Source organism: Notolabrus celidotus, chromosome 4, assembly GCF_009762535.1.
Source record: "Notolabrus celidotus isolate fNotCel1 chromosome 4, fNotCel1.pri, whole genome shotgun sequence".
In the NCBI taxonomy this organism is placed as follows: Eukaryota; Metazoa; Chordata; class Actinopteri; order Labriformes; family Labridae; genus Notolabrus; species Notolabrus celidotus.
Window position 1 is genome coordinate 1,737,850 of NC_048275.1, and position 20,208 is coordinate 1,758,057.

General features: G+C 38.9%; 1 protein-coding gene across 1 annotated transcript in view; it reads right to left on the bottom strand.

Annotated features, from left to right (window-relative positions):
• The window catches only part of LOC117811796 (ADP-ribose glycohydrolase MACROD2-like), a 195,655-nt gene that overhangs the window by 158,405 nt on the left and 17,042 nt on the right, over positions 1-20,208 (bottom strand). Inside the window, exon 3 of the mRNA XM_034682269.1 lies at positions 9,356-9,429. Within this exon, the coding sequence (XP_034538160.1) occupies positions 9,356-9,429 (74 nt within the window). The remainder of the gene's footprint in view (positions 1-9,355; positions 9,430-20,208) is intronic.

Consider the following 20,208-nt stretch of genomic DNA (forward strand, 5'->3'; position numbering starts at 1 on the left):
TTCCTTCCTTCCTTACTTCCTTACTAACTTCCTTCCTTCCTTCCTTACTTCTTTACTTCCTTTCTTCCTTCCTTACTTACGTCCTTACTTCCTTCCTTACTTATTATTTACTTCCTTACTAACTTACTTCCTTACTAACTTCCTTCCTTCCTTCCTTTCTTCCTTACTTGCTTACGTCCTTCCTTCCTTCCTTCCTTCCTTCCTTCCTTCCTTCCTTCCTTCCTTCCTTCCTTCCTTCCTTCCTTCCTTCCTGCCTTCCTTCCTTCCTTCCTTCCTTCCTTCCTTCCTTCCTTCCTACCTTCCTTCCTTCCTAACTTCCTTCCTTCCTAACTTCCTTCCTTATTTATTTCAATGATAGCATCTTATTTTCTTTACTGGTTTAATATTGTCGTGTTTTATTGTGTGAAATGTATTTTAAGTGTGTATTTTTATTTGTTAGGATTGTGGGGTGTGTTTGGGTCGGGGTTGGGGTTGGGATGGAGGGATCTAGTTTATATATTTTTCTTAATGTATTGTATTTGAAGTTGTTTTTATGTACAGCACGTTGTGTTCCATGTCATTGTATGAACAGTGCTTTATAAATAAGGTCTGATTGATTGATAGATATTTTACCCTCCATGTATAGGAGCTGATAAACAGCACAGAGGGCACGTGTGTATGTGGTTCACCATGCCTGATACATAAAGCCAGTCACAATACCTGAAAATGTAATTCACATTTGGTAAAGGTGAACCGCACAATATATCCCTGATAATGACACGATCCATCTTATTCAGCTGAACCACAATGAACGCCTCAATGTTGTCATATTATAGCTCCATCTGCCAAACCCCAGACGGCCTGCATTCACAAAGAGAAACACAATCACACAAACCATACACCATACTGTATTTATTCCTAATGGGCACTTGACATTTATCACAAATCACGCTGAAGTCTCCAGCCCTGGCTTGAGATGGAATTCACTATCAGGAGTCTTAAATGACAAATGAAGCTCAGGTAAACAGATCATTCACAGAGCAGGGGAGGGGGGGATGTAAACACCTGTTTGGGGAGCTGGTCGGCACAGTGCAGCACTTAATACTAAAACCCAAACCGGAGTGATGCTGAAAGGTGAAATCTCTACGCATCAATTCGATCCTGAGCAGCTCGACGCAGCAGAGCTTATTACACACTCCAATCTGTCTCAAGTGTTCAGACTGTGTCGGTATCGCCGGGCGGCTCGAGAAGCTTCATTAAAAAACTTGGCCATCCAGAGCGCATCCGTGGCAGCCAAATAAAGTGTCACACCGCATTTTTCATCCGCAGATTAAACCTATGTAAGCCCGAATTAAACCAAATTAGATCTGAAAATGAGAAATAAAGCAAAGCCAGATGAGTGGAGGGCGAGTGAGCGGCGAACAGGAGGAAGCGGCTCCAGCACATTATGGAGGACTGGGTGCGTTGGCTCTGCAGCGTCTGAAACCTCTTATGCATTTCTGCAGAGATTAGAGCCTCATGGTCTGTTGTTTACACATGCCTACATATTGTATTTCATTCATTCATGTAGATACAAGGCAGAGTCTGACCTCCATTTTTCTTTCATCTATTATGATCTGAAGGATCAGACCTGCACCCAAGTCTCTCTAGATTAAAGGATCTGCTCCCTCTGACCACAGCCGGGCTGTTTATTCTTCCACAATGGAAGTCTCAGGGCTTTTAAGAGCGAATTTCCTGCTGGCATTGAGGCCCTTTGTGTGCTGGTGAGTGCATCAGGGCTGCTGTGTGCTGGCCTGTGAGATAAACTCACTGCTAATCAATCACATAGGCACTCTCTCCCTCCTTCTCTCTCTCTCTCCCTCCTTCTCTCTCTCTCTGTCTTTTACTTTTGTACACACACACACACACACACACACACACATTCCATTTAGTGCACACCCAGTCATCTAACAGTGTCCTCGCACGTACATTTCAATCAGTTGAAACCGGCTGCGTGAGACGACAACCAGCAGGATTCACATGAACTTGAACTGCACCACAAAGCGGTTTAAGAAGAGCTCAGGTGTTCTCTTCAAGGAGAAGTGGAAATACTGAAATACTGAAGCGGATACATATTTTTATAACCTAAGGTCATGAAAGCTGTCAAAGTGCAGAAGGACAAACAAAGGGATCTGTGTCCAACACATACATGAAACCTGCAGACCGCCCATGATGATCTGAGGTTAACTGAGTCCGTGTCATAGTGTGCTGTTCAGATTTTATTTGTTTTATTATTATTTTAATTGTATTTATTTGTTTTTTTCACTGTTTAACTTCTTAATATAACTGTTCTATCAGCTTGTTCAGGGTTCTCATGCGTCCTGGAAAACCTGGAAAACAGTTGACCAGTAAAACACCTGGAAAATGGGAGAAAAAGTAAAATGTCCTGGAAAATTATTCCAACATGACTGCGTGCAACCTGACAAGGTTAAAAAAACACATCCCCCATTCAACATTTGTGGCCATTTTTGTCCTTCAGTTCTATTTAGGTCATTAAATCTCTGATCCTCTGATTATTATTATTATTTATTTATTTCAGCAAGGAAGCTTCCAGAGTCCTTTGCTGGCTTTTTGTTTTTTGCTTTGCTAATTTTATATTTTTTGAGAAAAGAGAAAGCTGAGATGTTGCCCATCATTGTTACTTGGTTGCACTAATAAAGTGAAGTGCTGGACATCTGTGGTTGCATTGTTCTATAATTTATTTGCCATCATTTTTAATCATGTAAGAGATGATTTCATGGATAGCCATAGACTGCACGTCTTTCAATGTAGACTTCCACTGAGAGGAACATATTAGACTATTTAGGAACTAAATTAGGAACTCCATTTAGACTGTCACACCAGCTTGATCATCACTGAACATGTCCTGGAAAATGATCTCTGGAAAAGAGTGGGAACCCTGTTTTTTATTGTACATCTGTATGGCAAATTGTAACTCTGGTTTTGAAAGGTGCATCATAAATACAATTATTATTATTATTATTATTATTATTATTATTATTATTATTATTATTATTATTATTATTATTATTATTATTATTATTATTATTATTACCATACCATCTCAAGATTTCTTATTTATAAAACAAACACAAAAATATTTCAGAGGTTTGCTTGAAAATTCAATGAAACAACTTTATGAATATTGAACATATTTGGCTTGCAGATTTTCTGTTAGTCTGCATTTAATTTTTGCAGCTCTAACATCGAGTTACTACAGTGAAAGTAATGGTATGAATCTTTAATAGTGCAGCTTGTATAGGTGGTTCTGGATCTATTACTTAACGTATGCTGGGTAGCAAGATAATGAACCCCAAAAGGATCATTAACATCTTATCTCATCCTATAATATTGCTTAGTTTTGCATTCTTCTGCACAGTTCTTGTTGTTAGTCGGTCTATCCTTATCCTCCAGCAGAGATATGAAGAAAGACTTAGAAACACTGAAGTAATGCAGCAACTCAAACTTCTTCCACAGACTGTTGTGTAAATGTCTCACTCTCCTCCCTGCTGCTAACGCAGACTCAGTCAGCTCTGTGAAGTCAGTGTTTGTGTCCGTTGTGAGGGGTTGCAGTGCGGGTCTGCGGACTCCACTCTGCCACCCCAGCGTGTTACATCTTCTGCCAGCCCATTGTACTGAAATCCAGCCACAATAGCACAGTATCTCCCCCAGAGCAGAGCCCTTATCTCGGCCCTGAAATGACTCGTCTCTGTGGACGCCCACAACACAGGCGCCTTGGAGCAGAGTGCACAGAGCTGGAGGTGAGTGCGCAGAGCAATCTAGTCCTATTGTTCCATGTGTGATAAACTGGGATTCAAACCCTCCCGTTCTCACTGAAAAGCTGTGTGCAATCTGCATGTGAGCCTCTGTAGCCATGCTGAACTTTTGTGAGCTTCTCGGTGCTGCAGAATGAGACAACTCATTACTCTGTGGCTGCCTTTTAACGGGGGGTGAGCAATAGAAGGAAGCAACAATGTGCACAACATTGTGCAGCACATTCGAGGATTTAATCCATAATGTCTGACTTTAATTATTTCAATCTGAGGAGTATTTTTTTACACACACAAGCACACAGAAACTCCAAATCAATGCATGTGTTTTAAAGGTGACATATTCTGCTCTCTTTCATCAACATATATTGGTCTAAGAGGTCCCCAAAACATGTCTTTAAAGTTTATGCTCAAAAAAACACTTTTAAATCAGATTCTGGTCTGCCTGTAAACCCCTCTTTTTCAGCCCTGCTCAGAACAGGCTGTTTTCTGTGTCTGTGCCTTTAAATGAGAATGAGCTCTCTGACCACGCCCCCTCAGGAAGTGGGTGTGGCCTCGGCTGTCCAGCACGTTGATCTAATGTTTACATGTTGGCTGAATATACACGGCTGCTCACAGACCCGCGTTACTTCAACCCTCTGAATCTGATCCAGAATCTGATCCTGACGGAGAGGCGCCTGCAGCAGGACCTTTCTGAACCATTGGTCACAGATTTAGTGTTTCTTGTTGTTTTATTTGTCAGCATGTCGACGTGTGTCTTGGTACACAGCTACCAACATGAAGCTATGTAGCTATGCTAACTAGCGCTAGCACTTATCCATGATAAATAAAAATCATCCACTAGATCTTCAAATCTGCAGACGTGGGGAGTCAAAGCGACCTTTGTGTTTATTAAGACAGCCTACAACTAGCATGCCTCCCTCCTAAGCTCCTTGTTAGCACACATGTGTGCAGGGAATGAAAAACGGAGGAGGGGTTGAGTTGTATTTTATACAGTCTATGGGCTGAACGAGCTCTGAGCTCTGACTTCCTGTTACAGACCGGATGGCGTTGTGACGTATGAAAAACACTGAAAACTGAAACGGCTGGTTTCAGCACACATTTACAGAAAGGTGGAGAAATCAGAACAGGGGCAGAATGGAGTCTTTGACTTTTCAGGGGGTTTGTAGACAGGGACACAGATTTCAGGGAGAGAACCATTAAAAAGTCCATTCTGCATGATATGTCACCTTTAACCCTGAAGAAGAGGGATAATAATGTGCGTGTGTCCATTACCTCATACAGTATCCTGGTACAGCAGTTTAGCTGAGTGATGCACTTCTGTTTGATTGCTTTAATTCTATATAAAAAGTGCAGTGGAGTCTTTTTTTGCTCATGATTTTCTCCAATAGTCTAACACTGTTTAATCTTGGTTATCAGTGAGGTGAAAGCGAGGGTATCAGTGGAGTAAATGCGTCAGCCTTGAACTTCATTCATGGATATATCCGGCAAAGCAGGGGCCGTTCATGTTAACATCTAATACTGAACAAAGCAGAGACTCAGTCAAAAGGAGACACGGTTTCTTCCAGTACATTTAAACTCTATTCATCTTTACTTTAATGTTCTGTCTTGCAGAAATCAAAAGTGTTTCTGTGATGGTGCACGAGTGAAGAGTTTAAGGAAAGACCTCCTCCTGCTTCGGTGCATGTTGTTCCATGGTTTGATTAGAAGACTCCAATGTAAGGCAAATACTGCTGTGCTTCTGGGTATCACTTTATTCTCTCTGATCTTGTTAAAAGCTTACTCAATCTCCACTTCGAGTATGGGATCCACGGCTTGTGGAGCTTTGCCAGACAGTGTTCAAGCCAGGCCTCTGTAGACGTCCACCCCTCTCTGTGAATTGTAATATTTCCCACTTGATGTACTCGCACCGGAGATATCTATCAGTCAATGCATCACAAAAATGTGTCTTATGTGGCAGAGCATGCCTCCGTGCACAACCCCTGGACGTGGAACAACACAACCACAAAAGTCAGCTTTTGCACATTAGCTTGTTATTTACAGTCAGCAATAAGCTATATAAAACCTGCCTCACGACGAGTGTTGATGGATTCCCTGAGTACATGTAACAGCAATCATCAGGCAGAAAACAATCCAGCGGCCCACAAACACGGCCAAGTGATCCAGCAGCTCCACATCCATCGGCTGCCTGCTCACAGCGTCCATAACGCCAGCCGAGGGATGCTGCGGCACGTCAAGCTGTGAGCTTTATAAAACACCTCAATCCACGGTGACAGCTCTGTACAGTAAACAGAGATGACCTCAGAGGTTAGCGTCGCTCTCCGGCTCACACGCTGATAAATGTAGTGTGGAGCTTTAAGCAGTCTCCTGACAGCTGGACGCGATCTCATCATCTCAGAGTTTTAATGAAAATACAACGAGGTGAGAAACAGCCTCCTTAATGTGTGTCACACGTACTCACGCCGCTGACAGAGCCTCTGTTAATAACTTCTAACGGCCTGTTGGAGCAGCATCACATTAGAGGGGGTGCAGTCCTCAATGACTGTGTGTAAAGATGGACCGCACGGGGCAAAAGTGATGCCAAAAAGAAGGAATCAGCTCCTCCGCCCTCTGTTGAGCAGACACTCACATGTTATGGAGATTTCAATGACTCATGTGTCAGTGTTTGTTGCTCTTTCTCTTCTACTCTGCTAATTCAGGAAGCACAATGATACAGGAGCTGCTTTTATCATCCATGAAGCCCCCTTTTTTAATGTTCTTTTTGCCTTTATTAGAATAAATAATGCATTTAAATAAAGTGAAAATAAAGATAAAGAAAAAGAAAAATATAATTGTAACGGTATATAACATTTGTATATACCTTTATATTTTTATTTATCTATTTTTATTTTCATTTATTTATTTTTTAATCATTTAATTTTCACAAAAATAAAAAATAAAGAAGCAAAGGTTTCTAACATTTGTAAGTACCTTTGGATTTGAATATTTATTTTGATTCACAAATTTTTTAATTTATTTTATTTTATGTATTTATTATTTTATTTCACAAAAATGAGAATAAAATGTAGAGGTAGATAACATGTATACACCTTTAATTTTGTGTTCTTATTCTTATTTATCTATTTTTAACTTTTTATTTTTATTTATATATGTATTTATTCATTTATTTGTATACAGTTATTTTCACAAAAATAAGAATACAAAAGTAAAAGTTTATATTTTGAATATTCAGTTTTATTCAGCTATTTTTATTTATTTATTATTTTATTTTATTTTATGAATTTATCATTTTATTTCACATAAACAAGAATACAAATGTAAGGGTTTATTACATTTGTAAATACCTTTTAATTTGTATAATTATTTTATCTATCCATCTATCTCTTTTAATTTAAATTATCCTTATTTTTATTCTATATTTTTATCATTTTATTTCACAAAAATAAGAATGCAAATGTAGAGGTAGATAACATGTATACACCTTTAATTTTGTGTTCTTATTCATCTATTTTTAACTTTTTATTTTAATTTATATATTTATTTATTTATTTGTATACAGTTATTTTCACAAAAATAAGAATACAAAAGTAAAGGTTTATAACATTTGTAAATACCTTTGAATTTGAATATTCAGTTTAATTCAGCTATTTTTATTTATTTTTAAATTTATTTTATTTTATGTATTTATCATTTTATTTCACAAAAAAGAATACAAATGTAAGGGTTTATTACATTTGTAAATACCTTTTAATTGGTGTACTTATTTTATCTATCTATCTATCTCTTTTAATTTAAATTATTTTTATATTTTATTCTATATTTTTATCATTTTATTTCACAAAAATAAGAATACAAATGTAGAGGTAGATAACATTTGTATATACCTTTCATTTTGTGTTCTTATTCTTATTTATACATTTATTTTTTAGTTTTTTTATCTATATATGTAATTATTTATTTATTTGTACACAGTTATTTTCACAAAAATAAGAATACAAATGTAAAGTTTTAAAACATTTGTAAATATATTTTTATTTGTATACTTATGTTATCTATATATCTCTTATTTTTTTTTTTTTTTATATTTTATTCTCAATTTTTTAACATTTATTTTCACAAAAATGAGGATAAAGATGTAAAAGGTAAATTATGTTATCATTTTGAAATGTATCCTCTATTTGTGCTCTATTATTCTTGTTCTACTTACTCTTGCTACAATGTCTGTGGTGCTGCAACAACCAAATTTCCCCCTGGGGATCAATAAAGTTTTATCTTATCTTATTGGACAGAAGAACTTAAGAGAGGGGAAATATGAAGAGAACAGAAGGGGGTCACATGCTGCAAAGGATCATGGCCGGGAGTTGAACCAGCGACCGCTGCAGCGAGGACTACAACCTCTAGGCTCCAAATCAACACAAGAATCTGTACCAACTCGAGGGAACTGTTGCATCTATAGGTACCATCAAGTTCAGAATATAAAGGCGGTTTGGATAGACATGAAACATCCCTCCTGTGGTGTCACCTGCCAGTTCGTTCTGTGCATGCTTTGGCTGCAATATGTCAGCGCATATTGAGGCGGCATTTTGGCTTCACTTCCAACACTGACAGGAGATGCATGCACGATGGGTGCTGGAGGAATTTGCACACAGCCGATTTAAGTGCACATGGATTGTTTCTCCATCAAAGTACTCGATCAAAACTCCCTGATATATGAATAAAAACAGTCCTAACTTTAATGTGGAGATCATTTCATCCTCACATAAAGTTAAACTGTGATTAGACGCTCACTACAACAACTGATAGACACACAACATTCAGAGCATTTTAACAGCTTCACAGTCGTACTCCAAAACGAATAATAACCTGACATCAAACCTAAGTGTCTGCTCTGTAAACTAGCAGTGTTTGTTTTTCTCTCTGGGTATTAAAGCAGTGATGTTGGCGCCTCTAAAGATTCTTGCAACACGCAGTTCAATTTCAGTGAAATGGTTTCAAAATGAAAACATCCGTTCAGGGTCCAGCGTGGAGACGGATGTGTGAGGTCTTCATTTTAACTCTCACCTAATCATGAAGATGATAATCTGTTTGTTCGTGTTAACTGTCCCTCATGTTTAAGAACACAGATACATGCTGGTGTTAAAGATCTGATCATGAAGGGGTTTTTCCTCAGTCCTTGAAAGCCATGATTATAATTCATTTAATACAAAAACCACTCAGATTATTTCATCTAATGTGTTTATGTTCCTCTGGCTTTAACAGCTCTCCTCAGCATAGACCAATTAAACAGTCAACAGACCATTTAAGGTCTGATTAGTCTCAGACTGGCTTTTAATTTGCTATGCATGCAGACCACAAGCTGAATGGCTGATCAAGCAGCGAAGGTGGAGAGGATGTTTGATTCAGAGCAGCATGAGAACGAGTGTTTTCCCGTTTCTGTGCAGGTCCAATGATCTGCACTCACAGTAAATCAACACTAGGATGAAACAGACAGCGCCTGCACAAATTGAACGCTGGCCTCAGATTGACAGACATTTGTTTTGAATGTTTAATAAACGGGCATGTCCTACCTTATCAGGGTTCTCCTCTATCCAGCTCTTCACTGTGCTCAGAGCGATTTCAGCTGCAGGCTCGTTGGGGAAGCCTAGGAGGGATGGAAAAAGTGTCAATAGCAGTTTTATTCAGCATGCAAATACAAGAAAGAGACGGACAGGAGATCAGACAGACGTCTCCACAGGTAGAAGCTTTTCTCTTAAATCAAAGAAAGCAACACAAGCTGCTTGTTTCAGGAGGATGAGACCATCTGGCAGATGCTGGCAGATGCAAAATAAATATACAGATTTGTTCTGTTTATACATCCACAATCAGACCATCACTCATTAAATACACCTGATTAATGTTTCATCTGTAGAGAGAGATATTTCATTAATTGATAAAGTGAACATGGCTCTGAGCAGAAACCCTCATATCATTGTGTTAGCATTTAAAAGCAGCCAGCTTCTTCAAACCTCAGCCGCCTGAGTCCAGATGAAATCCAGGGGGAGAGTATAACTCTTATTTTTAAGTGTTTGCTACTCTCATTTTAACAACGGCTATAAAACACTCCCTGATTGTACTTTCCAGATATGTGCAAAGCCAACTTCTGAACACAGAGGCAATCATCTGATGACGGAACAGCCTCCAAGTTTTTGCTTGGCAACGCTCTCACTACTACAGCTCTGACTTTACTAAAGCTGTAACGAGAAGCAATTCAAGTCTTCAAGCCAGGACGGTCTGTTCTGTTAGAATCGTTTACAGACCAGTTAGAAACCTGAGAGGAAGGACAGGAGGAGGAGAGGAGGGACAGACTCTCAGAGGTTATAAACTCTGATTAAATACAGACATGTATTTAAGGACATGAGTTTGAGGTGATGGTTGATCTGACCCAGGATGACCTCACACGACGTTACAGTGATTTAAAGGTAAACTCAAAACCCTCCTTTTTAATCTGGTTTTAACTTGGAGTCATTTATTTTTAGCCCTGGGCTGCATTATTAACATTATTACCATTGTTTTAGCATAATCTATATTTTTATTTTATTCAATCTTATTTTATATTTGTTTTATTTATTTTTTGCATTTTTTTATTTTGTTTTTGTTTCATTATTTTTCTTGTATTTATCTGAGTTTATATTATTTATTTTATTGTAATGAATTTATAAGATTTATCTGGATTTTATCTAATTTTTATTTATTGGATTATTTTTTAAATTTTTTAATATTAACAGATTTTATTTTAATAACTTTATTGTACTGATTTTATTTCATTTTTCTGGTACTATTCTCATTTAATTATATTTATTTTATTGAAATTATTTGATTTTTCTGTTTTTTTATCAGATTTCAACCTATTTATTTAATTTTACATTTCTTTTATATTAACAGATTTTATTTTACTAACTTTATTGTAATGATTTAATTTTTTTTTCCAGGTATTCATCTGATTTTATTTTATTAACTTAATAATTATAATAGTAATGATTTTATTTTATTTATCTGGTACTTGTCTCATTTAATTATATTATTTTATTGAACTGATTTTGTTTCATTTTTCTGGTTTTATCTCTTTTATTGATTTATTTTATTTTTTAGGTATTTATTTTATTTAATTTTATTCACTTAATAATTATTATTGTAATGATTTTATTTCATTTTTTTGTTTTTATCTCTTTTATTGACTGTATTGTAATGATGTATTTTATTTTCCTGCTCCTATTCTCATTTATTTATATTTATATTTATATAAAATACACAAACAACAAATAGAGCAAGGATTCTTCTGAAATTAAACAGACTCAGTGTTTTTACCCAGACGTTAGTATGAAGGAAAGCCTCTGAGTCATCCCGACAGTACCGAGCACTCAGCTGGTGGAGTGTTTGAAAGCTGCTTCATGAAGTTAACACAACATGCCGACCCAACACACTGACGAGGCTCGGACTAAAGTTGATGAAGCCAGGTAAGGAAAGCGTCTGCTTGAAGCTGATCTCCAGATAATTTGCCTCCTCTTCAGAGAACTTGTAGAAAGTTAACACTCAGAGTGAGCTATCGACTATAACAGCCCTTGGGCTCGCCGTGCTTCAGCTGAGGAGCATACACGCCATTACTAAAAGTGCCGCTCTGTCACAGAGGAGTGATTCAGTCGTCTCAATTTTAAACAGGGCGGTCCGCACCACTTTTGCACTCGTTATCAATTGTGCATGCAGTCATAGCAGATCACCTGCAACACGCCCATTAAAAGCACGTGCAATTTTCTAGTTTGCACGCACAATTTAGCGCTGGTTATTTGGGATCATATTAGATCAGGTCCTGAGTGTTTTTCTTTATTGTGCAAAAGTGTGGAAACAAATTCAAGAGCCAGACGACACGAAGCAGCCAAGGACGGTTCAGAACCGCGAGATAATCAGACATAATCTGGGCCAGAGTTCAACAAACGAATAAACAAAGATGTGGAGAAGGAGGAGAGGAGGTCCCGGGTTGTGTTCAATGTCTTTGAGGGTAAAAGGACAGAAGTTGTTGTGGTTTGAAAGGTGATTAGAGGCCTGCAGTAGGAGCTCCAGATCAGAGACCACCTCTCTTTTGCTTGGTACAGCTCCTCTACAGCGGTGCATGGTCCAGATCCAGTGCAGGTATCATGCTGTCGGTTGAAACACCTCTTATCTAAAATCTGATCCTTGCATTCCACCACACACGGTTAAAACAAGGAAACACTGAACAAACACGCTCTCTTTTCTTGGCCCGGAGAGACCCGGTTAAGGATTCCAGAAGTGTTACAGCTCCATATTATAACCCGGCGCCCTCGTACAGGACCACAGATCTCAGCGGGGACTGTCTTCCTCTAACGACAGAGTTCATGACCTCAATTTCAACCCACATCAACTGATACACGGGCCATGCCACGGCTGTAACCAGTTTGTTATTGCACGGGTCACATTCTCAAATATTTCTCTTTTCCTGGGTCATTGCCACGACTATAACACTCCATGACCTTTGAAACAGGCTTACAAGTACTACAACAACCTTTTCCCCCTCAGAGGAAAATAAAAGGCCACAAAAATGGAGTTCTGATTTCTTACTCAGATCACCTGCTGACACCGCCTCTCCAGAACGATGCTGTAAATGCTGCAAATCAAAAGCAGAGATACAGCATGGGGAGCTTTATCACCACCTCTCTCATCTATCCCACTGAAGTTGATGTCTCTGTCTTTGTTTCTGTTTTTCTCCTCCTCCTCCTCCTCCTCCTGACAGGAGCAGCAGAGTAACATAGGAGGAGGAGAGGAGGAAGAGGAGGGAGAGGGGTTGAAGTGCTGCAGAGTTGAAGCTGAGCTCCTGTTGGAGCGCTGGAGATGTGAAGATGTGAGCTGAATGCCAGCCCGGCAGTGACATGCAGACTTCTCCTTCAGCTCTGCTCAGAGTCTGCAGACGGTGCACGGGGCCGTTCTCAGCTCCCTGCCCTTCAAAACGCTGTGTGCTCACAACCTAATCCAGCATGCCAAATCAGTTTGCAGGTCACCTGACTGCTCCTGTCTTCCAAAACACACTTAACCTTTGCAGCGATATCACTTTGTCTGCTGATGTTTCCCCTTTTTTTAAAATCTGTATCCACACGTATGCAGGTGTACCGACACTCCAGCTCACACATCGGGCAAACAGATGTGCAAGAAGACGAGCAAGCTGAGAGAAATAGAGCCGCTAAGACGGGACCAGCTGTTGAGGACGAGCAGACGCGACGGGAAAGGTGCGACTGAAGTAAGCACGAGAATCAAATAAATAAAAGGAAAGGACCCACTGCTGCGCTCCAACTTTAAAGGAGATAAAAAGATTTAATTTCACAGTAAAACAGGCATTAATCATAATAACAGGACGCTCTGCTCGTTCAGGTCGCCAGCTGTGGGTGGATGGCATTGAGTATATTTAATCTATTCAACGTAGAGTTTCTACAAATGCTCTATTGATCTGAGAGCTTTACCTATTAATCATCGCAGAGGGAGAGGGGAAAGGAGGTGAGCTTTGGAACTGGTGACAAAGATAGCAGGAAAGTGGAGTGATAGAAGTAAAGAGTGTTTGGAAACTGCTGAGAGAAAGAGGGTTAGAGAGAAGGTTTGAAAAGGGGTCAGTGCTGCAGTGAAGGAGGGTTTACCATAGGGGCGTGTGATATGACGATCTAATCATATATCATATCCTGTCCCTCGTTGTGCCGTGTCTGTGTGCCCATGCACGGCCACATCCAAAGTTTTTCTCTCTCTGCCGAATCACACCATGTGTTAGTCCGCTTCATGTAAGCACTACAGACACACGGATGAACCAATCAGAGCAAGCTGTAGGCATTGCCTTGGTTTGTTCATCCCTCTCCTCCCTTCATTAGCATGGCTGCTAATGAAAGCCAAAGTGAGGAGTTAAGATAAGATAAGATAAGATCCTCCTTTATTCATCCCACAACGGGGAAATTCATGGAGTTCCAGCAGCATACAAGAAGGTGTACAGAACAAGAATTTAACAAGAATATATATAGGAAAGAAATGTCCATCAGAGACGACAGCTTGGCCATAATCCTCCTGTCAGCCACCACCTCCACAGGGTCCAGGACTGAGCTGGTCTTCTTCCCCAGTTAGTTCAGTCTGGCTCTCCTGTATCCTGTCCACCCACAGCAGGTGAAATCCTTCCAATGTGGCGTTCGTGTCCGGTGTTAGCTCTGTTAGCATGATGCTACTCTGGTGCTGGGTTTGCTGGTCCACCTTATCGTAGATAGATCTTACAGTCCCCATAATGGTGGGTGGAAGGACAGGTCCATGTGGTCTTTTCTTAGCTTGCACCTCAGTACCAGCACGTCGTCCTTGCATCGTTTAGCATCGACATGCTACGGGCTGCTAACAGCTGATCTTGTATGTAAACAATGTTACCATGGTTGCACGCAGGATCTCCGGACACACACAGGAACAAAAACAGTTAAAACACCCCTGCAGACGTAGTCAGTTTGGTGTCTATGGCCAACAAATGAGTCCTTAAAAGTCCTGACTCCAAATACAAAGAGAACTAAACAGATAGAAGAAGAACCAAGAGAGAGCTGCCGCAACAAGCAGACACTCCAGCGGCGCTTAGCATCGCGGGAAACAAAAATAAAAAGGAAACTCTACCTCGGTAATATGGAACTGGTTTGGATTTTCCCAAAGTGACACAACGATACGGTCGGCACCTCGGATGGAAACACAGCTAACCTTATTAAACCACCTGAAGAGACAGCACCCGAAACAGGATGCAGAAAGTCAAAAGGCGAGGAGACCGGGAAAGATGGAACTGAAGCAGTAACGTTTAATCTTGAAGGTTATGATCCCCCAGCAAGTGTGAACCTTACTTTAATGTTGAGTTTAAAGCTGCTGTGAGGAACTTTTAGCTTGTATCGATTCTGGCGCCCCCTTGTGGACAAAGTGATACCTCTTATCTCTTGTCCTGTACATGCAAAATAAGTGTCTTCAGACAATAACCTCATCCTGTTGTCTTTGAACATTTAGATGAATCGCACAATGTGATTATTTGCAATGAAAACGGGTGTTTCTAAAGCGAGATGTCAATCATCTGTTCTGACACCTCAATCAATCAAGCTTTATTTATAGAGCACCTTTCATACAAATCAAATGCAACCCAAAGTGCTTTACAGTGATTGGAAACAAGAAAGAAGCAGAAATGAAACAATGCTAAGACATTTTAGTGGAAGATAATAATAATGATAATAATAAAACTAATAAAAATACAAATTAAAAATAAGAACAACGTAAAAATAAAATAAAATAGAGACCAATGCACACCAAAATAAAATATGTGTAATTAAAATAAGTTAAAGCATCAAAATTAAGAAATAAAAATAGTTAAAATAAATAGATTTAAAAGGTAAGGATAAGAGTTGAAAAATAAAACTAAGGCTGAAAAATATCAATAAAACTGAGTAGATAAATAAAATTAAATAAATGAATGAATAAATACATACAAATAGAATAAGATAACAGTTAAAATTACTAAAATAATAAAGCAACATTTAAATCAATATTATAGTAAAAGGTAGGTAATAAAATAGTTAAACCCTACATAAAAGCCAGACTGAATAAATACGTTTTTAGTTTACGTTTAAAAGTCTCAATATCTCTATCACCTACCCCCTCAGAGCAGTTTCAGGCATTAGAATGACAACAGAGAAGGTATCAGTGTTGTTGGAGATGGTCTTGTTTGCTTTTGGGGGTCATGAAGAGGCATCAGTATCAGGTTCAGTCTGTTTTTCAGCCAGTTAAAAACTCCTCATAGTGCCTTTAAGTTGTTTTTCATTTTGAGTTAAGAGAAGAAAAAGACTAAAAGAAGTTGAAGTTATGCATGTCATTATTTTTGTTTGATGTTAATTGAACTTGGCACCAGTTTTCTAAATTGCTGAACTAAATTTAAAAAGGTACATTGGTTTGTTTTACTGGTAAATGACTTTAAAATAGTCTGAATAATTGTGATATGATTTATTTCTCATATCTCACACCTCTAGTTTACCAAAGGTCTAAAGGCTGGTTTATACTTCTGCATCTCTCAGTGTCTCTCATTCTCTTAAAGCTGCTCTTGTTTGCCACTAACACACACATTTAGAGGAGATAATAAAATATCCTCAATTATGTCATCTCTCTTATCCACAGGAGTCACAGCGGACAAAAAACCTCCCTCATGAGCGTTTATAAAACCATCTTCAGGAGAGGATTGAGCGAGCCGGCTCTCTTATATGCTCAAGTGCACACAAAATGAAAAAAGTTCAGTGTTTTACTTCTACACCTCCTCCTCCTCTTCTCCTCCTCCTCCTCCTCATTCTCTTTTGCTCCATTTGCTGTGTGGAGGGCTCAGCGAGAGCTAATCTGTCAGGAGGTGGAGAGCTGGCGTCAGGCGCGGTGATGGTGGGCCCTCCAGGGTCCCCCGCGCTGCTTGGCTCGGCTCGTCTCTCTCCTATGCTGGGAATATGGCCGGCTCAGGGAGATTTGTCTTAGTGAGGCGCACTGATGGGAAGTGTGCAGTGCAGGGACGCTGATGAGGACTCAGGTGGTGCAGTGTTATTCCTGCCGAAGGTTCCTCTACTTCATCACCAGGCGGAGCGGAGGGAACGAGGGAGGAGGGAGGGAGGGGGAGTTTGGCACGTGCCAAGTTAGGAAAGAAACGTTATGATGGCACGGCAAACTTAGGTAACATCTTTATGGAAGATCCAGGAGTGAGGAACGCAGTGGAAGTCAAGGCTTGTGACAGGAAGAGTCTTATCTGTTCTCAGTGTCTGTCCTTCACATGCTGAAGTAGTATTTAAATACAAAAATGAACAGCTGCTGTGAAAGAGTTATTGAATTTTGTTGCTGATGATTGGACAATGCTTCTCCATGACCCCCCATTCTAGAAACAAGTGATGCAAAAAACCCATCCTGTGACAGAGGCTGATGTTTTGCACATTTGGAGCCAGACTCTCTCAGAGTATCAAAGTCTCACACCTCCCTCAAACCAAAACACACATTTAACTTAAAGAGAAATATTAAGCACTCCTCAGGCGGGACATAGTACAGCAGGAGCCTCATTTATTAATTCTTAATTCATTCAAATAACTAAACAATATTAAAATTCTTGTTAAACAAATTCACTTTAATGTCAGAAAGCATGTTTGAGAAAAATGTATTAGATGTCTATTTTTTATTTTATAAGTTGATTTTATATATTTTATTATTAAATTTAATATTTTTTGATGGAATTTTTTTCAAAATGTTTTATGTTAATATTTGATATTTTTTAAGTCTATATTTTATTTTTTACTTTTATAGTTTTTATTTCAATGTTTTTATTTTTGTATATTTTATTTTTAAATTTTATACTTTATATTTGAATATATTTAATTCTATATTTTCATATTTTATACTTTATATTTTTACATTTTCTATTTCTCTATTTTATGTTTTACTCTTATAGTTTTTAATTCTATATTTTTATATTTTAATTTTTTTATGTTTTATACATTTAATTTGTATATTACTATATTTTACATTTCCATAATTTCTATATATTTATTATTCAGATTTTTTGATGTTTTAAAGTTTAATCTGTTGTTGTTTTTATTCATGCAACATTGTTGTTACTCTCATTTCTCTTTAATATTATCTTTAAGTTTCTTTCTTATTCATAAAGCACTTTGTAACCCTGTTTTAAAAAGTTCTATATAAATAAAGATTATTATTATTCTCCCTCCAGGACCCTGACTGGAAGAAGAGACTATAACTCCTGTGATCACAAGAACCCAGCTCCCTCTCTGAATCTGAGACGACTTCCTGTCCCGTCTTTCCCGTTGTTGTTCCCTAATCATCGACTCTTTTTCAAGCAACAATGTAAATGCCTGATTCAACATCTAGCTCAATGTGCTTTTAAACGACAGGTTTGTTTTCCTCCATGTCTCCACACCGGCTCTGACACGCCGAAGGGAAGACTCCTCTTAAAACAGAATTCCTATATCTGCTGTCTGTGATCTTCAGCGTGTCGGACCTTTGTTAACATGAAGAAAAGGAGATTCAGCTCTAACCTCTGATGCAACCAGCAGACACCGTCTCTGGCCCCTCTCGTCGGAGCATTTGTAAAACACCTTTAAGAACACTCGTACGGGACCCTGCGTGACTCCTTCAAGAGTGCTTTTATATATTTGATGTGAACTGCACACCAGAGGAAATCCACTCCTTGAGATGAAGACGACAGAGTTATTTAGTTTCTAATGAAACAGCTCTCAGCTTACATCACAGAGAGCTCCGTCTCCACTCCACTGCGAAGGCTGGAAAGTAAAGTTCACGGTCAAAAATATCCTGTAAACTGGAACGTGGGTAAATAATACGAATGCACACTCCGCCTTAGGGGGAATTTTTTTAAGGACAAGCAACCCATTGCTCTTTCTTTCAGAGTTAACTTCAGCCACAAACTTTGGGCTGTTTTTTCTTCAGAGTAATACAGATCTGCATCACAAGATAAAGCAGTCAGAGTTAAACCAACAGGAGGAAGACATGCCTTGTGCTATGATTCATTCACTCTGTGTGTTTGCAAATATCTGAGCAGGCTGCAGGCGCATCCTGCAGACCACATCGGTTTGTTTTTCCTGACTGAGCTGGTAATGTAACAAAGATGCCACAACACGCTGTTATTTTAAGACTCTGTGCGCTCCTCGCTGTCTTTGGCGAGGGTATGTGGTCTCAGTTTGATAAACATACGGTCGCTGAACTCCTGAAAAAACACCAAGAACACTTCTTCTCCCCTTGAGTGAGGATTGTACGGCCGGCCCCCTCTCTCTGCTTTGTATCAGCTGTAGTTGGTCAAGTTCACGTCTCAGCACTCGTCATTCATTCTGATGAGCTGCCTACCTTAAAGCAGCGCAGCGCCCGAGGCTGGAGGAGCGGGCTCTTGTGGATTCAGAGCAGATATTAAAATGGAAAACAGAGAGGAAATAAAGGAAGCTGAAGCAGGCTGAAAGCCCAGCAGCAAAAAACATCGAACAGTCGTGTTTATCTGTTTTAGATATAGCCTTTACATTTTTTGGATACATGCTGTTTTGCATTTAATATTTAGGTTTTGTGCAGTGTGGGAGTGGACTAAACCCAGCAGGGGCAGCATCCTCCTCTGGGCCTCTGCATGGCTTGAGAAAGGAAAGAATGTTTTTAAACTAAAACTTAAAATCCTAGTTTTTACACTTTACTATCAGAGGAGGGCACAGTCAATCATATACTGTATGCCTGATGGTCCACACAGGAAAGGGTCTCCAAGATCCAAATCAAAAGATTTGATACAAACACATTAAATCCATAAAAATCAGCAGATTACTTCAAATCAACGAAGGCCGTATGTTATTACTCAGGTTGTTTGCAATCTATTTCACCATGTAAAGCAGGTTTGGATCCTGCTTCTTTCTCTTTCTCTCTCTCTTTAGGAGCTTAGATGCTACTCATGATGGGAATTCAAGCTCTCTTTAGTGATCCAGATCTCAAGAACTGACTATTTTGGCTCCCAAACAGTTCTTCCTAGAACCATTTTGGATAACAAGAGCTGATATGGAGCTGTTATTGTTGCTAAACTATTTGTAAATGTGTACAGAGATTCACAAACGTGTACACAGATCTGCAAACATGAACTCTGAACAGCATATCTTTAGACCAATTTGAAAATGCATACTTATTAGCTATATTAATGGCTTAAAAGCAACTGAGACCGGCCTCTCAATTGGCTGTCTGTCTGTCTACACATGACTTTTGTTACAGTTCTACCTTGTGAGAGATCCAGAAATGCATGAAATAGGCACTTGTGTGAGGCGATGGTGTTAATGCCCCAAACTTGTGTTTGCATTTGTAAATCTTTTTCATTGATGTATTTGTGGATCTGTGTTTGCACAGTCACAAATAGTTTTGAAACAATAACAGCTCCATAAGCTGACTCTCAGAGCAGAGTCATTTGCAACGGACACATAAGCAACTCCCCAGCTAGGCTTAGGTGCTGTCTGCTGCCACAGTGCTGCGTTCCTGGAGTGAAGTCAGGTGATGCAAAAATGACGATGCTAAAGAAAGCTTGAATTTGAAGGTATGGATATTTGTTCGTTTTTCAAATTACCATCCATGTTAAAAGCTTTTTAAAATGTGGGATAAAGACTACATTTCCCATGAGCACCCTCTCCCATTTGGGGTTAAGATGCAGCTTACTCTGAGCACCTCTCCTGAAATACATAAACATCCCTGCCTCCAAACCAAACACACATTTCTCTGCTTTAATCACTTCTTAAGTTCTTTACTCGCTTCTGTTATTGGAAATGTGATTTAATCTCTCCTCCCAGACTTCTTCTTCTTCTATCTTTTATTCATAGCATTGACTACT